At 31.9% G+C, this 23,586-nt stretch overlaps 1 protein-coding gene across 1 annotated transcript in view; it reads left to right on the forward strand.

Moving 5' to 3' along the window:
- Positions 1 to 23,586, forward strand: part of LOC124371878 (neuroendocrine convertase 2) — a 255,711-nt gene that overhangs the window by 221,600 nt on the left and 10,525 nt on the right. Inside the window, exons 4-10 of the mRNA XM_046830246.1 lie at positions 419 to 456; positions 816 to 892; positions 2,374 to 2,462; positions 7,430 to 7,605; positions 13,217 to 13,429; positions 18,002 to 18,102; positions 18,660 to 18,893. Coding sequence (XP_046686202.1) covers positions 419 to 456; positions 816 to 892; positions 2,374 to 2,462; positions 7,430 to 7,605; positions 13,217 to 13,429; positions 18,002 to 18,102; positions 18,660 to 18,893 — 928 coding nt within the window. The remainder of the gene's footprint in view (positions 1 to 418; positions 457 to 815; positions 893 to 2,373; positions 2,463 to 7,429; positions 7,606 to 13,216; positions 13,430 to 18,001; positions 18,103 to 18,659; positions 18,894 to 23,586) is intronic.

Raw genomic sequence — 23,586 nt, forward strand, 5'->3', positions numbered from 1 at the left:
ATGAATCAATTAGATTAATAAATATACTAATTTAATGCACAACATATGATAGTCAAGACGAGAGTTGAAAATTATTGATATATGAATTTACTTATAACAGATCTAGACTATAATTTTAGTACGAGTAGTTTGCATTAAAGTAATACTGTCAAAAAGAATAAAACACAACCATATTTTGTGCAGAAAAATACTGAGAATCAGATTACGTCTGATGAAATCAGATGAAAACCAATTGAAACCAAACGAACAAAGCCAATTGAAAGTTGAAACCAAACCATGAATACCCTCTCTGGAACTCCACGTGTGCCGGGTACAATAGAAAGCAGCAATGTATCAACTCGTTTATATTTAATTTAAGAAAACCGCACGAATGATTTCTATAAACAAACCTTTGTTTGAACAATCCTCTTGTTTTCAGGTGTGGACTATATGCATCCTGATTTGAAACATAACTACGTAAGTGAACCATCATCATTCTATATTGTTAATGTTAATAGTTCTGATCATCAACAAGTATTAATTTGTAATTAGCTGGTGGTAAATTCAACCCTTTGTCATTTCTCTATGCCAATACATATAGTGGTGACACAATACATTTAATTTTGTTTGAAAAGTTTGGAATCAATTTTCAAACAAAGGAAGAAAAATAACAAGATGTTCCTTACCTCATTCATTAAGAATTTAAAAATGCGAAGAATTTAAACGGTTGTTGATTTATTTTTATAAAAGTATAATAATGATTGGTTCTTCATATGGGTACTTAATAATGGCAATTTTTATAAGTATTCATTACGAAAGTATGATTTCTTTTCCAGAATGCTAGAGCGAGTTACGACTTCAGTAGTAACGATCCATACCCGTATCCACGCTACACTGATGATTGGTTTAACAGGCAAGTAAAAATAATTTGTAAGTCTTGTCATTCATAAATTTCAATTCATAATAATAGTAATAAATATTTTTTCAACTATTTTATATTGCGTGAAAAAGTAGACTAAAGTTAGAGTATGAATAAATAATTAAGCTTTTAAAAGAATTAACAATTGGAATGATTTATTGATTGTAATATTTAAGAAAAGTTAAAAGTATTCTTGCAAATAATACATTTGTTTACAGCTTTCCACAAAAATATAGTTTTATAACATGTTGATAATAATACAAAACAGCACCTGTATACGAATAAAATACAGCGTGTACATAAATTACTATATCATACTTTACCATTTGATTTGCCAGGTCCAAATAAGTAAAATATTAATAGTCACATTTTATAGCCCTCCCTGCTGCTTTACCACCTTTCTCTTTGTTTAAAAAAATTATATCTTTAAATGTAGTAATGGTGTAAAGTTATAAAAGAAAACCTTTTCGTTATTTTCAGACCTATTTTAAAGAAGTTTTATAAAATGTTTTTTAAATAAACAATGAGGAAGTATGGGTTACTTTTATATGAACATTCTGATAGCAAGTATTTTTCTCTACGAAGAATACTGACGGAGTAGTAAACGTTTTTCTGGGCATCATCCCTAACTTAAATACACTAATCGAGTTATTAATATTGTTTAAAAACTAACAACAAAAACAATAACAATTAATAACCAGCGTGTTATTGCAATTAACAGCTGACATTACTTGTACAATGTTGTAATTTTGTACACTTGCTATGACATCTTTAATATGCACATACTGTTTTTTCTAACACACATTTATCTTTTTTTTATATGTATCGTAACCAAATAACGATTTTATTATTTAATTGTTTCCAATATTATATGTAATAGCTACTTGAGCATTTAAATAACGAAACGTTAATTATTTAATTACTTTTCTTTATGGATTTTTTAATCATCTCATCTTGAGCAAGAAATATATAATGTTAAAATTGTGCAAATCAACTACTAGTATACATTTTATCCCTTTTCATGTTACAACATTTAGTCATGAATTGAGCTTTTAGCGGCAGCTCAGTACCACTTTGATCTTGGATCATGTTTCTAAATTAAGCTTTGAAAAAACATTGGAATATGTAGTATTTGGATATTGCAACATATACACTACATATTTTTCGACGATATTCGTCTTGCTTCATTGTTCTATATTAAAACATTGCATCTAAAATAACAAGGTTTATACTTAATTAATTTAAACTATTTCTATTCCTGTTACTGATAAAATTATAGAATGCAGTATAATCAGGTATGAAATTAATGTAAAACTCTTGTAACATAACAATTGTTGCCCTCGAGCAAAAATGTACTTTGAAATCATACCATACACTGACCTTATGTTGGTTTGGGGCAAATTAAGCTCCTAGCTCACGAAGACACGAGAATTGTCTATACTTGTGTGCGTCCTAACCACAAGTTTATGTTGCAGTCACGGAACGAGATGTGCAGGAGAGGTTGCAGCTGCAAGAGATAACGGCGTCTGTGGGGTCGGAGTCGCTTATGAATCAAAAATTGCAGGTATTCAATAAATAAAAAAAAATATTATATTTAGTTTATGATATAAAGTTCACCATTTATTAATTTCCAATCGTAATTTATCCAAATGGCAGGCGGATATTAGAAAATAAAAGTTTTATTGCAATTATAAATGAATAGATTTTTTATTTCGATAGGTCTATTTCAGATTTTAAACTTAACCTGCGTCAATATATATAAATATAAAGTTGTTTGTAACTGTAAAGAAAACATTCAACCCAAAAAAGCATTTAGATAGGTATTACTAAACAGGCCCAAAGTAAAAATTAACTAAGTATTAAAACTAGTACAACTAGATCAAATAAGTTGTATCCTTGTTACTAGAAGACACCGGTTGTATTTTAATAATAGACTGTTGACATTTTACAAATAATAACGGAGATGTTGTACGTAAAGTCTATCGTGAGGGTTTCAGTATTCCTTCATTGTTATTTTCCTAAAGCCCAGGTACTATTATTTAACCTATTATTTTATCATCCGATTATGATATGGAAGCAATTATTTGACATTCAAACAAAGTTTATTTATTACAATAATTCAACTTTAGACCATTTTAAAGCGATTTATTCTTTGCTTATTTTTATAAGTACGTAGTAATAGCTCTTTTCAATAAGTAAGTGATATAACGTTGTTGTTGCACTCATCATTTGAGATTGGCAACCTGTAACTATTATTCTAGTCAATAGGGTTCAACTTAATCGGTCTGCAGTAACGTTGAACAGTTACCTTCCACTTGCTGCCTGGGATTAATTTAACTTTGCTATCTGCACAATTTGAAACAGTTCCAGAGTTGTAGCAGTTACTGTTCCGACTAAGCCCAACAATAGAACAGAGTTTAACTAGCCAACTGCTGAGGCCCATCTTACTCTCGTCTAGAGTGTCTCCTAACTTCTTGATATCAACAGCAACTTACTCGCCAGAAGCTGTCAATCTATTTCAGCTGCATTTTAGTTTCATAAGTCAGTATTTTAAGGAATATCACAGTTGCTGAAAAAATAGAGCATTCTTCTTTATTGCTTAAATATTCTCTGTAATCCACGTTTTTTAAAAGTGGACAAAGGAGTTTACTCTTCCTTTCGTTTCGTTCATTCCTCAAATATTCTCTTACTTTCTCATCTAAACTGTATCATGTCAGAAACCAGCTCTTTACTCAAACTTTTTTTATACAACTTCAAATTCTGTAACAGTTGTACCTTAAGACAAGAAGTCTTTTAAAGAAACCGGATTTACGAGAATAGTTTATGTCAAACCATGAGTTGGCTAAAACTAGTAAATAAAAGTGCCAGGATATCTTTTAAGCATAATTTTCTTAGATTTTTGTTGAGAAACATTAAAAGTATGTTTTTATTAGTATATTTATTACTAATATGGTGTGAAACTGTAGGCGATAAAACTAAAAAATGTGAAAAATTATTTGATTTCTTAAACTGATAAGTTTGTCTACCGTTTTTCATAAGCTTTCACTATAAATCAGACATGGGTATGTGGACGCAGAAATAGAAAATTAACCGTATCATATTAAATCTCTTCAATCATAATGAACACGATGGATTATACGAGGCAACATTATATTAAACTAATTATAGAAACACGAACTAAGAAAAAATGCGTTAAAAAAATCTGTTTTCGGTAAACATTTTCAAACTGTCACAGGTCTCTTATTAGTAGCTGTTTTGAAACATTTTTCATATGCATACTGCATTACATTTCTTCTAGCTTTTAAATATTATAATGAAAACATTTTCAAGACAAAGAAGCAGGAGCTGTAGGGTTTGAGTAAATATTTTCAAACGCATCGTCCCATTTTGTACCTAATCAAAAGAAAGTAGATGTTTTACAGATTGCAAAAATACCATATAGGTTAGACGTTACTCTTGGTTTTCATAAAATAATTCATGAAAACCTGTTTTGTGTGGTTGTGTGAAGGGAATTTTATTCTACTATTCGGATAGTTGGTAAAAACCTAACTGATATTTCACTCCAAACATTGTTGGAATCAGCTGTTTAGTAAAACTAAGAAATGATCATACAAGGACAGTCTAAAAATTAACGTACTTGATTAACCAAATAGCATGTTAGTATCAAATAGTATCATAATTTATTTAATAATAATAAAAATAAAAATCATCTTAAAAATAATTAAACTAATCAAATTTGAAATAGCATATTTTACTATAACTAGAAAAGTCCGCTGGCCCGAACGTTTACAAGACTTGGCACGATTGGATATTTTTATTTAGGAATAAATCACCCGAACTGGTTTGGGAATTACTTAGAAAAATATAGACCTTTTATGGTAATCTAGTCAAACAAATTGAACGATGAAAGGTTATTGAATCTCAAAGGAGAACACTCTTCTTAATTTCAGGTCTTCCCCATAGCTTAATATGTGATGAAGGTATAATGATCACAAGCAACTCGTTATATTCAAAGCTTATGTATGAATACAAACTATTTTAAAAGTTTTATAAATCCGTGACTTATACGAATCCAAACATTGAAACTTGTTATAATATTAGGTCTCTAGAAAAGTATAAATTGCTGAAATATTTCAACACTTACGTAAGCAATTCACTGAGCAACATACTTCCTTAAATATTTAAAGAACTGACCAAACAATCTTGAATATTCTGTTAATCCTTATTTAGTTTTTTTGCTTATTTTTAGAAAGAAGAAATGAATCAATAGCTCAGGTGTAATGAACATATGATATGTTTCATTATGTCTATTAACTATACGGTAACTGTTTTTTGTGTTATAGTTTACTGGTGATGATGTCGGAACTAAATTTGTTTTTTCCTTCATGGAGTAATGTTATATTCTGCAGTTATTGTGTAATTTTCTAATGATAGTGTATGTGTTGATTTTCTGATAGCTTATTTACCTATTTTATATAATGTATTATAATACATATAGTATGTTTGGTATAGCTTTGACTTATATACTTATGCTGCAACGTCACACATAGCCCGTGCTATATGTTTGTTCTAAAACTTATTGGCAACCCAAAAATAATATTTTTGTAATTTATTGAAACACCATTCTGTAATATTTTAATAAAAAAGGTTGATTGCTTAACTGATTGATACACATTGAAAATGTGTTTAATAAGTTTTTCTTTTGATATAACATAAAATGTATATTATGTCTCTAAAAACTGTTCTATCCAACTTCCTCGGTTTTATTTTCATACACCCTATATGTTTACAAAATTAGTTCTCTGACAATTATTCGTAAACCAGTAAGTTAAAATTAAATAATACCGCCAGCCAAGCCAAACTACAAGCCTGGCAATCTCCATGGCCCTGGAACCAAATCTGATCGATATCTACAGCGCTTCCCGGGGTCCAACAGATGACAGTTATTCGGTGGGTTACAATGAGAGGCATGTTTCAGAGACACTGCCACAGTTGGACCCAAGGGTAACTGTCATTTTAGTTTTTCGTTTAACATCTGAAGCTTTTAATCATGGCATTTTTTTAACACTGACATAATATGTACCTAGAATAACCCTATTCCCGTGTCTAAACTACATAGGGCCCTTTATTACACCATAAGTGCGTTGACTGAATAGGCAAAGACTTCGACTTTAAGTTCCATCCACACTGGCCTATATAATAGTTCAATAATTAATGAAACACTGGAGGTATTTCTTAAAACACCATGGAATTTTGGAGAGAAATTTGTGTTATTAAAAACTGTTTCACTCTTTAAGTCCTAAAGCCACGCTCTAAAATTTTAGATCAGGAGATGGGAGTAACTTCCAGAGACTATCACTTATCTCTAGAATGTTTAAAATACCATTTAAAAAGAATATCTTCATAGAGTCCTTGTGTTTTGTATATGAAAATTGTATTATTTTAATGAAATTGTATGCGAAGCTGCGGGTAACTGGTATATCTTAGTGAATTTAGCGTTACATAAATAAAGATGTATTATTATTAAAAATATTACACATACTCCAAAATATATCTTAAATATTGTTTAAATTACTAAACCCGCCAGATTTTATTATGTCTTGTTTGTAAATATGATTCTTTGATAGTAAGTGAATAGAAATAAAACAGAATTCGTTCAACGATAACACCAAGCAATGTATTCGTGCGATTTATAATTACGATCTTTTCCATTGACGTTCAGACTTTTTTTACTGTAACTAGGTTGTAGGGTATCGATTCAGGTATCGAATAATTTACTTAAGTAAACGCTTCGTTTTCAAGTACTCATTTACTCAATTAGTGATAAACAAAAGTAATTATATAATAATATACTCACAATTATTTTTACAATTTCAAAGTACATGATCTGTTTTAATTTTATATGATAAAAGAATTTTACTGTATAGTAATTTAATATGATGATGTATCAAGATTTAATTGCAAATGTTCATTAATCACTGGTGGCATATAAATTAATTTATGAATATAATGTATAAATGATAAGTTAAAAGTTGAAATTTTATAACAATTTAAAAAGTTCGTATGTCGAATTGTTAAATAGATTAGTTCAATAAATTGAGGAAACAGACAATTTTTGAGGGCTGTCGCCTATCCTAATACCTTTATCATTGGCCATATTATTTTTTGTGACGGGTTTTCTAATTTGCTATGCAGTCATTTTCATAGTTCCACTTTCATTTAAGTTAAAAGTATATACTCGAATAATATTTGAGAAAACACCACTTTTTATTTATGACGCAAACAATAAAATTTGTCATTAGTTCGTATTCTGAAGTATTATACATTTTCTTTTAAAACTACAGATTTTCGACAAAATTCAGATTAGATAATAGATTCTAAATATCTAAGCGTTCATTAAAAAACCTTTTCTAGTTTTTTTGAAATTAATAACCGTACAAAATTCTGTTATAAATGTGGCTTATATTATAACTCACTATTAACTAAAAGCAGCAATGTTGGCAAAATATTGAAGTCCCTACTTGTGCTTAGGTATCCGGATGTTGGATCAACCGTACATGACGGACCTGATAGAGGCCAACTCCATGGGCCATGAGCCGAACCTGATCGACATCTACAGCGCTTCCTGGGGCCCAACAGATGACGGCAAGACAGTGGACGGTCCCCGCAACGCTACCATGAGAGCCATCGTGCGCGGAGTTAATGAGGTAGGCATCCTCAAGTTTTAAAAATGACGAACATTTTCTTGTTAAGAATCAGTGTGTATGGGAATAAAAATGAGCGTGGCATACCAGGGAGTGTTGATGGCCGAGCGGTTTAATTTGTCGGACTTATAAAGCGTTGTGGATCTGCGTTAAAAAGCGCAGGTTCAAACCCTGTCTATGGCCGTAGTACTTTTTACCATCAACCTTTTACTGTATCGACTTACTCCCTTATTGTGTTTAATAAGACCCTTACACAGGCCACCCTTGAGGACGGGCAGAATAAGGCTTAAAAAGGGATCAACGATCCTTTAATTAAAACAAAGGCAACTAGCTCTGAAACGGTGGAGTCACTTCTTGATGGTAGGGGTTCCACCAACGAAGAAAAGAGCGTGGTCCACATCTGAAGCTTAGCATACAGTTTTAGAATACTTTTATTGTAAACTCCTTAGTACTATTGGAGCCGATTTCTATAAGCGTTCTAATTTCCTTGGAATAATTAGTTCAACGTAGTATAATTTTAAACTATTATAGTAAAATGTTACTTTACAGTTATTATTAGAATAATATTCCAAGAATGATTTATGAATCCATTAAATCTTATGAATTATCGGAAATCAAATGAGTTTTTAACTACGCAATTACATAAACCTTTTTTTAATAATTTAAATTTAAAACATATATAAATTTAAAATAAGATTGAAGCTATAATACAAAAACGAAGTAGTTTTACAACACGAAGCATTAGGAATTTATTTCAAGAGCAACAAATGTTTCTTTGTTAGGCAGGAATGGATGAAGATTGATGGTCGTGTTGTGTTGTTGAGTGATAGGGCCAGGAATAGCTAGCGGGCGATTGATGGCTCAGTCAGACACGATGGGGTGGTGTCCTTGTGTAGCTTGCCTTGAACTTGAGCTGTACTCGACATAGTAATCCAACAAAGTAAAACTAGAATAGGTTACTGACTGTCTCTCTTCTAATGTTTATACATTTCTTTAGATTACCAATATTTATTTAACCACATGAAAATTTAAAGTCTTTAACTGGTATTTTGACATTTAAGTTAAAATATAGTTTAGACTGAACGGAATGAAATAAAAATAGTTTTTGGCAAAATAGTGCTGGCTATATAGGAATTATAAGGCATAAGGCATAATGAGAAAGTGTTACTGTATATTTAGATATAAACCGTCAAACAATATTAAAAATCAACATTAAATAAATAACAAGTAAGAGAACAATATAAATAGTTCTTCCGAATAAATCGGAAGAAGTAAGTAGATTACCTTACAAATAATGAACTATTATTAATTTCGTTCTTATGGGATTAGATGTACTCGATGTACCGTTCGAGATGCAAGTTGTTTAGAACAAAAAGTTTAGTAAATGCTACAAGCATTCCAGAATAATTTATATGTTTTCTCTGGGTTCATAAATAACCTGTTGTGAGTGTTTTAAAGCACGCCTGGATAGCCTCTGAACTAAACGGAGAATTCGCCATGTCATCAAAATAGCCGCGATAGTCCCGCCCCTAGTGGCTACAGAGCGAATGTTCTGTAACGCGAAGCGAAAGTTTTCCCCCGTGCAAAACATACATCCATAGCCATCCGAAAGAGGGAGTTGCTTAATAAACTGTTTATTACAAATTTTTAGGATATCTTACAAGCATTCCAGAAAGAGAGTTGAGAATTTAAATGCCATAGCATATCAAGCTGGGCAATGGAGGGTCACGTTCGGTGCAATTAAGAAAATATTTTCAGTAACTGTTACTATGAGAACAATTGCGATAGCCTGATTTTTTATACAGAATCTACCTAAATCTACCAGAATACAGATTTCCCTAACGAAATAAATAAATTATTAAATATAGCTCAATTAGTTAAAACATTTAAGATGTAATTTAATTTGTGAAGATAAGCTTTGATGAATAAATCACCTAGCTTTAACTATTGCCAAGGCGATGGGCATGTTTCATAGTTTTGAGACTGTTAATACTTTTTTTGAGGCACTCAAACCATTCTAAAATATTTTTATTGTATGGTTTGACTGAAAATGTGTGCTTTAAGTTTAAATAATGAGGTAGAACATTTGTTACCGTAGGCTGCTCTTGTACATATATCAAAACGCATCATAGAATAAAGCAAACAAACAAAAACTCAAACAAGAGAATCGCAACAACAACAAATTGTATTTACACAATTTTAAAACTAGCGTATGTGGGTTTTAGAAATGTTAAATTATAATTAGTTTTATATTGGATTTAGGACTAGGCTAGATATGAAACAGTTTCCTTTAAGTGGAAAAAAATGTTTAAGGCTGGTTTGAATTTGATGGCCTTTCTGAATTTCGTGCACATTATTAAACAAATGGCAACAATATAACCTTCTGGAAAAAATTACAGATTTTGCTGGTGGATTAGATCTTATTTTGTGTTATCAATTTTCCTTACGTACGATATTCAAACTATACTTTTTTGTCTTTAAAAGATTGACTAGAACAGATTAACCATCAATACTCCAAATACCTCCAACCAACACCGATTCTGGATTTATTACGTTGGTTTAAACAAGTTAGTTTGTTATTATTAATTATTGACTGACCTTAAAAGGGCATTAGAGTGTTTATAAAATAAATGTATTGCTTCAGATGAATTAGCTTCCAAAATGAAAAAGGCTGTTGCACATTTCGGATTAATATTATATAAATTGGTTTTAGTTGGTCAATTCTTTGTAAATAAAAATTTTTATTTGCAACGTATCCTTTCAGAAATACAGGGTTAGCCAGTGAAACGGGAAGATTTAAATAAGTAACTAATTCTTTAAGAAAATTAATTTTATTATTTAATGGTTATAAATATAAAGAAAAAAGGTAGCCATTTACTGTACAATAAGTGAAAAAATTATTTTTCGAATATAACACTTGTCATATGTCCTCCATTGGAATCTATGCACTGCTGTAGCCGGGCCTGGAAATGTCTAATGACATTTTGCAGCATATGGACTGGTATTCCTTCGTTTTCGTCCCGAATTCGTTTTTTTTAGGGCAGGGATAGGTCTAGGTAGATCGTTCTGAAAAACTCTTGTTTTTAATTGACCACATAGAAAAAAGTCACAGGCTGTCAAATCTGGAGAGAGAGGATATCCCCGTTTCGGGAAATGGCGCCACCTGGAAACAAAGCATTCACAGCATTCATAGCAACTCTGTGGCTTGTTGCCCCATCTTGTTGGAACATTGTGTGTTCATTGTTGGAAAACGGGAGAGTTGTGGCGTAAGAAAGCACAATCTATATTTTATATGGGTGAAAATTTAAATCTTGATGAAGAATCCTTTTCACCGAAGTATTACTTATTCCAAGGCGTAAAGCATGTTGTTTGGCAGATCGGCGTGGACTTCTGAGCATTGCCTGTTGAACAGTAGCGATATTTTGAGGGGTTCGAACGGTTTTGCACTCCCACCTCGTATTATAAACGTTGATCCAGTTTGTTCAAGGTTGTTTATCCACGAACGAATTGCGTTATCCGAAGGAACAGGCCTGCTGCGCGGTATGTTGAAATTGGCGTCGAAAAGCACGTCGCGTTTTCACCAAACTCTCACCATTCGTATAATAAACTTTAACCGCGTAGCCGCGATGTTCACACGTCCAACGATCCATCTCAACTAATGGCGGAACACGCAGGTAGAAAGGAGCCGGCCACTATTACCACCACCACTCACATTCCAACTGTCAAGGCCATCTCCAATCTTCCCGTTTCACTGGCTAACCCTGTATTAGAATATTAGAAAGTCTATTGATAAAACATTACAATCTGATAAAACCTTATGATTTCCCTATATGATAACTTTATAGATATATATTTTGATATGTTATGATTAATAACTGATACCATTCAAAAAATATAGTACTTTGTTTCAGTCTCTTAAGAGATTTACATTTTTACATTATTCTGTTTGTAGAAGTCTGTAAGAAAGGTACTAATGTGTTGAGATATTTCATATAGAAAAATTTAAAGAAAACGATAAGTTTTCCGATACCATACTGCTAAGTAATATACTTAATATTATACTAATCTATGTACTCAAATAACGTTTGAGTATCCAGTATATGAAACACCACCAGAAGAGCCATATCTGGTGTATGAGTGGGCTTATTTCTGCTTTTTTCAAACATCATCATGGGTGTAACCCCATTAAAGCAAATTTACTTTTTAATTTTAAACGAAATACCAATGTAGCATACGAAAGAAGTGACTCATAAATGTTTGAATTGAGTCATGTCATACGATTTAAATCCTGATAGTTAAAATATATTGTTTATAAATGTCACCCAATTAATTGCCCTTATTCTGTCCTCAGTATTAAAAATTTGTCGCTTAAAAATATTAGCAACAGAATATAAAGTCCACTTTGTGTGCAAATGAGATGCTGAAAATAATCCAGGTTATTAAAGTTTATTCTTGTCTCTCGAGGTTATCTCCCAACGGTGTAACTTCAAATTTAAAGCTAACTACTTAACTACTTCTTTCTTATTTTCTCTCTCAGGACAAGAGACGACACAGAAAAATTCTAATCTTGCAGAGTTAAAATGTCCCGTTGTAGATAATTTTCAAACATTTTCGTAAATATTGCCCGTATTTGTAGATTTATGTGTTAATAATTTGTTGCTGTACAGTTATTGTTCTTAAAAAACTCGTTTAAGCCAATCACGTAAAAATTTACTTATTTATATGTTTGTATTATACGTTATAATAAACAAACACTATTACTTTGTCAAATAATACATACAATTTGACATAAATACAGCTTTATCGTATCTCTAACAGATTTAATAAAATAATATTTCGCAGATAGATGATTCAAATTTAATTCCTAATATATTTTTGAATCAATGTAAGATATTATCAACAAAGACATCTGAACTTATTCTGATAGTTATAAATAATTATTCAGTTAGTTTTAAATAATTATTTTTACTCGTTATATTTAGTGATTTGGAATTGTTAAAAACCCGACTGTTTCTTAATAAAATCGTGTTCTCTTGTAACTCTTGATAGAAAGGTCTTAGAGAGTCTAAACCTATAGGTTCCCCTCGGTCTAAGGAAGAACTTTGATTTTGGAATAAAAATGTGTAAGAGCAGTCCGTCCATCTGTTTGAGCAGTAATATTTTCGTAACGCTGTGTCGGTTAATTAAACACTATTTTATACAGTTTTATTTTAACAACCAAAATGTAATTATGTTGTAAAAATGTTATGTACACAGTAATTTTGTTAATGTGACTAAAATGATTCTCATATATATGTCAAAAAATATAAGAAAATTGTATTTTTAAGGATTTGTTATAGAATTAACTATCGTTACATAATCTACTAAATAAGCAACTCGTGATGCTGGAAAACTTTGTATTATTTCAATGAATTATTCTGTAAAAATGTTGAACTCTTTTTTACATGCATGGGAACTAAATATATGAGCATTTTACCATTTATAGGAAAACACTGATTGTAACTTGTGGAGGAGCAGTGATGGCTGAAAAATATATTTTAATTGTGATGGGTTTGTAAAAGTATATTAATTGTGTTTTCTGGGAGATTGTAAATTAACACTTAATCGTTTGTAGGGAAGGAACGGACTGGGCAACATTTACGTCTGGGCGAGCGGTGATGGCGGAGAGGATGACGACTGCAACTGTGATGGCTATGCTGCCAGTATGTGGACTGTATCAATCAATTCAGCCATAAATGACGGTCAGAACGCGCACTACGACGAGAGCTGCTCGTCTACGCTCGCATCCACTTTCAGCAACGGAGCCAAGGACCCCAACACCGGAGTGGTAAGTGATCACTGGAGTGGGGTTAAAGATTAGAATGAGTAATGATTGGATGAATTTAAAAAAAGTCGAATTCTATATTCACAATTTTGTATTTTTGTACATATTACTAAATTTATAAACATAAACTGAGAAGAAAAGAGCGTGTAGGAGATGAAAAGAATGTTAGGCAAGTTACTGGCACAGACGTATATTGATCCAAATTAATTTATTCGATCGATACAGATATACTTGGATCTGCAGTCATCTTGTTTCAAAGGCACTTTAAAATATGGTGTTCTCGAGAATTTAGTTTACAAGTTTGTCGTCCAACAGTTGAATTTTCACGTGAAACTCAAATTATCCAAAAGAACCTTGTCGGAAACAGAAAGTTTTATTCTATTTCAAATATCAACGTCAGAGATTTAAACGTTTTCCCAACGCGTATGGAAACATTTATACAAACTAACTAACATATAATCTTCTGGTGGTTTAAAAAATATAAACACCTTTATGGTATAATAATAGTTTGAGTCCTAAACGGTTTTTCCAGAACTTGTGATATTTGAAAAGCATTACTTCTAAGTAAAATTTAAACTAAAGGTATATTTAAAGTCGCGATATGCATTTGAAGTGCTACAGGAAAAGTCTAAAATATTCATTCTGCCTTATTCTTATAAAATACGAGTAACATAAAATGTTATATTGAGTGTTGTGTTAAAGAGGGATGATATTGAATAACAAACTAATATATATATATATATAATATAATATATATATATATATATATATATATATATATATATATATATAATATATATATATAATTATACCAGGGTGTAAACTGACAAATACACCGACAAACTTCAGGAGTGTTGTTCCTGAGGTCAAAACGAACCAAAAAGTTCCTATAAATGTATGTCCTAAAATGGCATCGTTTTCCGTCTGTCCCGTCTGTTTAGTGTTTATTACATTAAATGTTTTTTCTAAACAACCATTAAAGGTGCAAAGCGTTAAACTTTTCAACATATGCTAATCTAGTAAAGATTGTCAATTTTAAAAAAAAATTGAAAAATTTTTTACTCAACAAAAAAATTCAAAATGGCGGTTAGTTAAAATCTTTGATGGTGAATTTCTCAAAAAACTACTTCCTGTATAAAAAATTTACTAGAATATTAAAAAAAAATATAAATTTATTTATAAAACGAACGGTACCTCATTTTTTGAAAATCGCTCAAAGAAATAAAAAAGTTATGGCATTTTTTCTTAACCTAGTAACATATCACATTTACAAGTTTTTTTTCCCCTTGTTTTCTAATTATTCCTTCTTGTTTCAAAAACTACAGTAGACCTACAATTGTTTAGAACATTCAACAAAAATATCTCACATTAAACAAAAGAGTTTTTAAGCTGTCATTATTAAGAAATACGGAATAACTTAACAGAGCAACATTTATTTCAAAATATTAGGGATCACTTTACAACAAATGTTCAATATGCCTTCCATTTGATGCGATGCATGCATTAACACGTCTGGTCATTGATTGCCGAGTTCTTTCAAGTATTCCTGGTGTATTCCTTACAGTGTTACAGGCTGCAGTGATACGCTGTAAAAGGTCATCCCTGGTATTAACTGGTCTTTCATAAACTAGAGTTTTCAAATGCCCCAAAGGAAAAAATCGATTGGATTTAGATCTGGCGACCGAGGCGGCCATGATACAGGTCCCCCTCTGCCTATCCATCTTTCCCCATAAGTTTTGGTCCAGAAATTGCCTGACATCTTAGTCTGAAATGCGCGGGAGCTCCATCATGCATGAATCAACAGTGCTCTCTCACACCCAAAGGAACATCATCTAAAATCATTCGTGTTGTAAGAAATGTCTGTAGTTTTCACCATTTAGTATGTCAGGTAATACAAAAGGATCTAATAAACAGTCTCCAATGATGCCTGCCCAAACATTTATTTTTAAAACTGCTGTTGATGTCTCCCTTCATAAATGGCTTGTGGGTTTTCATCAGCCCATTGATGCATATTGTGGTAGTTGGTTATTCCATCTCGATTAAAACAAGCTTCATCTGTATACACAACTAATGATGTAAAACCAGGGTTGTTAGCTTGCTGATAAAACCATTGGCAAAACTGTAAACGTAATGGAAAGTCAGCTGGACCAAGGGCTTGTACACGCTGATAATGGTACGGATATAACATCTGATCATGTAGAACTCGCCATACTGTCATGTTGGTGTCTACGTTGAGAATTGCTCCTAACTGCCTAGTACTTACGCCTGGATCTCCTCTACTCGCTGTAAGATGTTTTCTTCCAAATCAGGAGTTCTACGCTGTCTCTGTACACACCTCGGTCTGCAGTAAGAAGGTAACAAAGTGCCAGTCTCATGAAGTCGGTTGAAAAAAGCAGCAAATGTTGAATGAGTAGGTTGTTGTCGATTTGGAAATGATTCGTAATACGGGCGGGATGCTAGGCGACTATTACCGTTAGCTTTTCCATACATAAATATCATGTCAAGCTTGATGGCTAAATGGGTAACCTGCCATCTTCAATAGAATAAGAGCACTATCGACTAATAATGTTTTCTACAAGTAAAAGTAACAGATCATATCTTGTCAAAAATAAACAAGGAAATGTCTTACTTATCTGAATTCATTGTTGTTCTAATCAGCTGTGTCTCAACATGAAAACATATTCAGCTGTTTAAACCATGAAAGTTGAGTCATCTAGATTGCTTGTTACAATGTCGTTTTTAAAATTTAATACTAATTATCATGTTTAAAGTTTTTTAACCCAAAATATCGTTTTATTTTTTATACTGCCTAAATACTTACATTAACTTTTTTGAAACAAGAAAAAAAACTTGTAAATGTGATATGTTACTAGGTTAAGAAAAATGCCATAACTTTTTTATTTCTTGAGCGATTTTCAAAAAATGAGGTACCGTTCGTTTTTATAAATAAATTTATATTTTTTTATATTCTAGTAAATGTTTTATACAGGAAGTAGTTTTTTGAGAAATTCACCATCAAAGATTTTAACTAACCGCCATTTTGAAATTTTGTTGAGTAAAAATTTTCAATTTTTTTTTAAATTGACAATCTTTTACTAGATTAGCATATGTTGAAAAAGTTTTAACTTTGTACCTTTAATGGTTGTTTAGAAAAAAAAATTTAATGTAATAAACACAAAGAGACGGACAAGACGGAAAACGATGCATTTTAGGACATACATTTATAGGAACTTTTTGGTTCGTTTTCGTTTTGACCTCAGGAAACACCTCCTGAAGTTGTCGGTGTATTTCAGTTACACCCTGTATATATATATATATATTATATATATATATATAATATATATATATTATATATATATATATTTTAAATATATTAAATTTCATAAAATAAATGTTTACATACACCAACAGAGTAAAGACCAATTGTGTCAGCCTACTGGGCTGCAATAATGTACAGCCCAATCTCGTGGTTGGATATGCACCATCATTAAAGTCATTCTTTTCTATGTAGAAATTTAACTTAATACAAAATTTAAATCATAAATATTAAGACTTCTTTTAGATATATTCTATATGATGAGTTCATATTTTTTTCAATTAAGTTAGGTTACTTAACAGAGAACATAGAAGTCTAATATAATCACCAATCAGCAAGTCACCAATATAATCAATAGGCATTTGAGCGAAAAACTTGTCTTGACAGCAAATTTCAAAATATTTACACTAAACATCAGTAGCTTAAAAGTTGATTAAGTTTCCAAACAGCAAGGAACGTTAAAATGACAGATTATCCTTTACGGATTGAATGCCACAAGGATGGCTGACAAGGAGTATAATTAATGGCCGGTGGTAGGAGTTTTGAAGGATGCCACTGTCATCGTTGAGAGATGACATGTGCTGGTGTCCTTAGATTAGCCTTCACCGTGGTCTACTTGTCTTGAACCACGACTGTACTGATGTATTCCATCATAATCACCGGTTTTACGACATACGGAGATGTAGAATGTCTCGTATAGACATAAGGAAACATGTAAAAAATATGTATTCAAGACAACTTTGATATCGAAAAGAACTGACACACGGTAAAAGAAATTTATTAACAAGACATCAAATTATTATTATTATTAGCATATTACCAACTGTCGTATTATTTTCCTGCAACCTATTTTCGAGTTCCCAGAACCTTTTATCAGAAACACACTGATTAAATGAAACAGAACCCAAACCAAGAATAAAAACATAACAAAAAAAAGAATTTTAACAAATAAATACCATACTGAACAATATTACAATTATCTGTATATAGAATATTTCTGAATGTTTACATAGAACTGGTTGACGTGATTTAAAAATTAATTGATGTGCTATTTCAACATTTCTTAAATTTATAAGATTATTTTTTTTTTACTATATTGCGTATATATACGCAAAGGCCATTTATTACTCAACCCTCTATTATTACCTAAATAAAAAAAAATAATATTATATTAAATAGTAAACAAAATTACTACCTCATAAAATATTTTGTAAAAATATATATTCTTTCCATATTTTCTGATAACGTAACGATTGTAGGCCACAACGGACCTGTACGGGAAGTGCACCACCACACATTCCGGAACTTCCGCCGCAGCACCGGAAGCAGCAGGAGTGTTTGCTCTCGCTCTCGAAGCTAAGTGAGTTATCTGATTACAGCCACAGAACCATTTATGTGTAAGGTAATCCTGTTATAGGTTACATATATTTTGAAATATTATGTACTATTTTCAAAATTATAAGCTCATTTTGTTACGGAACGGATAATGAAAACACCAAATAATTATGTTAATAAACGTAATATTTTATTACGGACTGGTGAACATTTTCTTGGAATAACGTTATTGTTAAAAATGTAATGCCCTTTGTCGAAAGGAAAACAACATAATATAATTTGAAGAACATTTTACTGTCGAATCTAAAATATCTTGTATGTATTTTAGTTTTAGTTCTCAAATATTTCTTTTAAATATTGTTAAAGTGAACATGTTAGTAAAAAGTTTTTGATGAGATTTTGGAAGATTGACAATTTAATTACTGTTTATTGCTATTCATGTCCTACTGACGTGTCTTCGCCAAAATTCACAACCTGAGATGTTTTGCCTCTCAGATTTTAGACTGTAAAAGGTATCCTTAAAACATTATTAAATTGTATTAACCTTAACAACGTAATTTCAATCGATTGATAACTTTGCAGCCCTGGACTGACCTGGCGCGACATCCAGCATCTGACCGTGTTGACGTCCAAACGTAACTCGCTGTTCGACGCCAAGAGGAGGTTCCACTGGACAATGAACGGAGTGGGTCTGGAGTTCAACCACTTGTTCGGGTTCGGGGTGCTGGACGCGGGAGCGATGGTGGCGCTGGCCAAGCAGTGGAAGAGTGTGCCTGCCCGGTACCACTGCGAGGGTGGCAGAGTTACAGAGACCAAGTGAGTCTGTATGGATTTCTCACTTACAATGAAATCCTGTCATAATCATATCGCTCGTGTTAATAGAACACAAGTGGTTAATATCTCATTGACTAGGGAAACTAAATAAAAGTTTAAAATTGGGTGCGAACCATTTAGGTATAGGCACGATTATTCTGGCTGATTGATAAGACGGACTTTTATTTTTTTCGTTTTCTGAGACCCAAATAACTGAGCAGATGACACTATGGATATAAAGGGCCACGGGGAAGAACAATCCATTTTTCTACCGAATTCATGTTTCCGTGGAATTGCTACCAAATTCATGTGTCCATGGAATCTGGTAGATTATTACAGATAGCATTCAAGTACAATATCATTCAGGCAAGAAAGGTCATAGTTACTTAGTTACAGCAGGAAGGAGATTGGGGCTAACGTTCAAGAACGATCATCGTCCACGCGCTGACGAGCAAGAGAGATCAATGTCCTATTCGTTCCCACCCCTCACATATCTGACCTTCAGTTCATGTCAGCTGTTCTTTCTTTGTGTTCTGTTGTGTTGGAAAGCCTATCTACAACGCATAATCACAACCAAACTTCTTTTAACTTTACGCGAGTATCATGTTGAGTGATTGTATTGAAACAGACAGTGTAGATGGGACTAGAGTGTACAAAGTAATGTGAAGAAGAATAGAACAGGTAGAATGTAGGACGTGATGAAAAAACTACGAGCTTTAAGTAATGAGATAGGTGAGTATTGTACGTGTTTTTAATAAAAGTGTTTTCAAATTATTTCACCTAGGGAATAGCAACGCATGATATCGAACTTTAATATACTGAGTGATTACAACAAACAGAATCAGTATTTGAATGGATTTATCGCCGTTGTTCCAGTTCAGCAGCGACTCAACAGAAAGATTCAGAGGCAAGTAACATACGTCCTCTTAATGCTATCGTGTGCGTGTACATGATGATGGTACCGATACATTGCAGGATGTACATTTTTGGCTCAAGGCCCTTTTAGCCTTGGCATGGCATTACTAACCGCCGTGTGCAAATCTTAAAGAAACATCTGACTGAATTCGGTGAACCTCAGATATATGCTAGAGGTAAACATAAAAACAGACCAAACAAACTTTCCGATAAAACTAAATCGAAAGTTTTAAAGTTCCTTAAATCTCGTAGAGGAAGGAAATCCCATTATGCACTAAATGATTCATCAAGGGAGTACTTCCTGAAGAGTTAATAAATCAAAATTACACATACATATACAATGAATCTAGCAAAGAGCACACAGTCGGTTTTACAACTTTTAGTGATATATTTGTTTGCAACTTTATTATTGTATTTGGAGACCCACGAAAGGATATGTGCAGCTCAAATTTGAGATTTCAGTGTTACAAGATACAATTACTAAGGCTACTGACGAAGAAACTGAAGAACTATTAGCACAAGACCTACTTAAAAAGGAGAAGGAATAAAGCACATTTATCGAGAGGTGATGTTTTATTTAATCAAAAGGAACTGTCGAAAAGAATCCAGAAGAAATGAAGTACTTGAAGCAGTTACTGTTCATTTTCATAAAAATCTGCCAACACCAAAAAAAACGAGATCTGACATGTATTACCGCCATCAACTGAATTTTATTTCTGTAAAAATTCATGTGTTGTCAGATCCAACCTCAGTATTTTACATGTATGATGAGAGTATCGCTCAAAAAAGGAATGATGAAAAACAGTTTGCTAGATTCTTAAACACTTCTTTGAGAATATTCTGTGCTCAAAAGTAAAACATCTGATTATTTTCTGCGATACATGCGCAGACCAGAACAAGAATGTTATAGTGATATGTTTTTAAACTACACGATTAATAAACTAAAACTGTTTGAAACCGTAAAAGTAGTTTTCCCTCTAAGAGGCCACTCTTATATGGAACGTGATAACAATATGAGGCCTTATAAATGCAAAATCATACACGGAGACACCTGATGAATGGAGGGAGGTCATTAATAATTGCAGGATCATACCTTCACATGTTCTGTCATTGATTGTGCCAAAATGTCAAATTTGAAACTTGGACATTCTTTTTATACAAAACCTATGTTAAACAGTGCTATATTCTCATACAACTAATGAGAGTTTTAAAAGTTGACTAAAAGGAGACAAAGTTTGTGCTACGCCAGGCGAGCTACTTTTAAAGATATTTAAAAACGGTTTTTATTGGGAACCACGGCACAAACGAAATGAACTCAAGAAGGACTATTTTGATATAATGACATAAAAGAACTTTATAATGGAAAACTGCCTATTAAACCACAAGATTGGAGAACCTACTTCATTTAAAACAGTTCCTAACACTGGCAAACTCTCAAGCATTTTTTGATTCCCTGGTTCATGCCCTTGAAGTGGACGAAGGAGAAGAAGATGAGTATGTAAACGACTCACAAATTTATAAAGCCTATTAACCTGTAAAAATGATCAAGGTCGTGATATTATTTTGTTTTGTAGTTTATTTCTCCTGTTCTTATGTTAAGTTTATACTTTTATTTTTGAATTTGTAATAAATAATGTACTACATCATAAAAAGATTTAAACAATATTTTATTCCTATTTTTACGTTAATTAATCGTCTTTACACTTAAAAAACGTAATACTGAAACTCTTTCTCTGTTGGACTATGATCTTTCGTCTCTGTGGCCTTTCATATGTTAAAATTGATCGAGTATGGTTTTACGTATATTTCAACCTATTTTAGCATCACAATCAACATTTATCGCCTTACATCTTCTCAAAATTTGGACACCGAGTAGCTGGATTATATTTTACGCAAAAATAAATATATTTCCTTATTTATAATACATTAAGTTTTGAGATATATCTTTCTTTCTATATATATTTGTAGGAAGATCATTATTGTCTACATGGGTTCATGAGGACAGTGCAGGAGACTAATGATTCCCGGGAAGACCTAGATAATGTTATGCAAACGACTATAACAGTAGCCTGCGGTACATCATGTAACTACCTGTCAAAAGCAACGTTGTTGCTTGCCGATATAATTATAGCTCACTACTGAAGGTGTATTGTCTGACGGAGCACAGATTATCTTCTCTTCCATCGAAGTGAAGTGATTCAACGATGTTTCTTGGTAAGCACTATGCGTAAAATAACTGGTAATAAAAGATACACTTTTGGTACTATCTGCAACAAATGAAAATTACTTGACGCGAATCATTTTCGAGTCAACACTTTTTGCAAAAATTGCAGCATTCAATGTAATAAAGAGTTAATTAAATTCTTGATTTCAGTATCTTAAACGTTTTTCGAAAAGATTTATCATAAAAATTACATTTTTATTCTTTCTCGTTACTGGGGAAAAAGATATGTGGGGGTTTTTATGAAGAAAAGTAATGTATAGTAAAGAAGAGCTTTATTTAAATTAAATAGTTCTTCAACCAAATTTTTAATGAAAAAAAAAAATATATTGAGCATTTCATGTTGGGAAAATCATAACAAAATGAATAACAGTAGCTGTATTCTTCTAAAAGAATCTTGGTCAAAAATTTTTCTTTTTTAATTAATCGAAGTAGGTTTAATTACTGCTACTGTATCTAGAACCGTAATAGTTGTTAGTATAATAGAATGCGATAATAAATTATAATGATAATTAAACTATTCAGATCGAAACATAACTTAGTTTCAGGTAGTAAATTTAGAAACACACTTAAAGCTAACAACTGACAGTTTTCATAGTTGTTGTCCATTGGTTTGTTTGGACAATAAGACAAAATGACATAAAAATAAAAGAAACGTGTGCTTTGATTTAACTTTAAAACATTGTAATTTATTGACATTAATAAATCATGAATGAAAAACAAAAGCAGAGGTTGTAACTGTATGGTTATATTATGTAAAGAACGTATGAAGGACTCAAGTTTCCAACTCGTCAACTTAAGCTTATTGCGCGCCCAAGATCTATTAGTAGGGCCTACCCCCGTATCTTTAACGACATCTAGCAGTTTCTTCCAGTGCTGACGTAGAATTAATTTTTACCTAGCGGTTCAGGTGACTCACTACCAAAACACACACACACACACACACACACACACACACACACACACACACACACACACACACAGAGTTATATATATATCACGTTGCGGCAAGGTGTTACATTTGTATATATATATATATATATATATATATATATATATATATATATATATCCACAATGAGAAGGTTATTTTGTTGTCTTCTTCATAATAAATACATTATTAAGATAATAATCAGTTGAAGTTAACTAACTAAACGAATTAATGTAACATGTTCGTACATTACTGGTAGTTTAAAGCTAAAATAGAGTGCCAGTATTCTCATGTCATGTAGGAACAGATGAGCGCAGGAATTCAATTACATAACTGATCAGTAATCCACAAGACTCGATAGGGAGAATTTATCGACAAAGGAATTCCTTTTTAATTAACAATCACTGGTTGGAATTAAGTTTTGTTTAAATTTGCTGTCTAAAGCTCAGGCTACCCAATTACAGAAAGACGTTTTATATGAATCAAGAATACTGTTTCATTTGCGTTTTTATAGTCTGAGTTCTTATTTGTTATATAAATAGACATTATTATTATAAATTCTGAAATTAATGTTGGTAAGTGAAAATAATTTATAATTAATCATTCCTGTCACTCAAAACAAGTAATTAT

Source organism: Homalodisca vitripennis, chromosome 1 (genome assembly GCF_021130785.1).
Source record: "Homalodisca vitripennis isolate AUS2020 chromosome 1, UT_GWSS_2.1, whole genome shotgun sequence".
In the NCBI taxonomy this organism is placed as follows: domain Eukaryota; kingdom Metazoa; phylum Arthropoda; class Insecta; order Hemiptera; family Cicadellidae; genus Homalodisca; species Homalodisca vitripennis.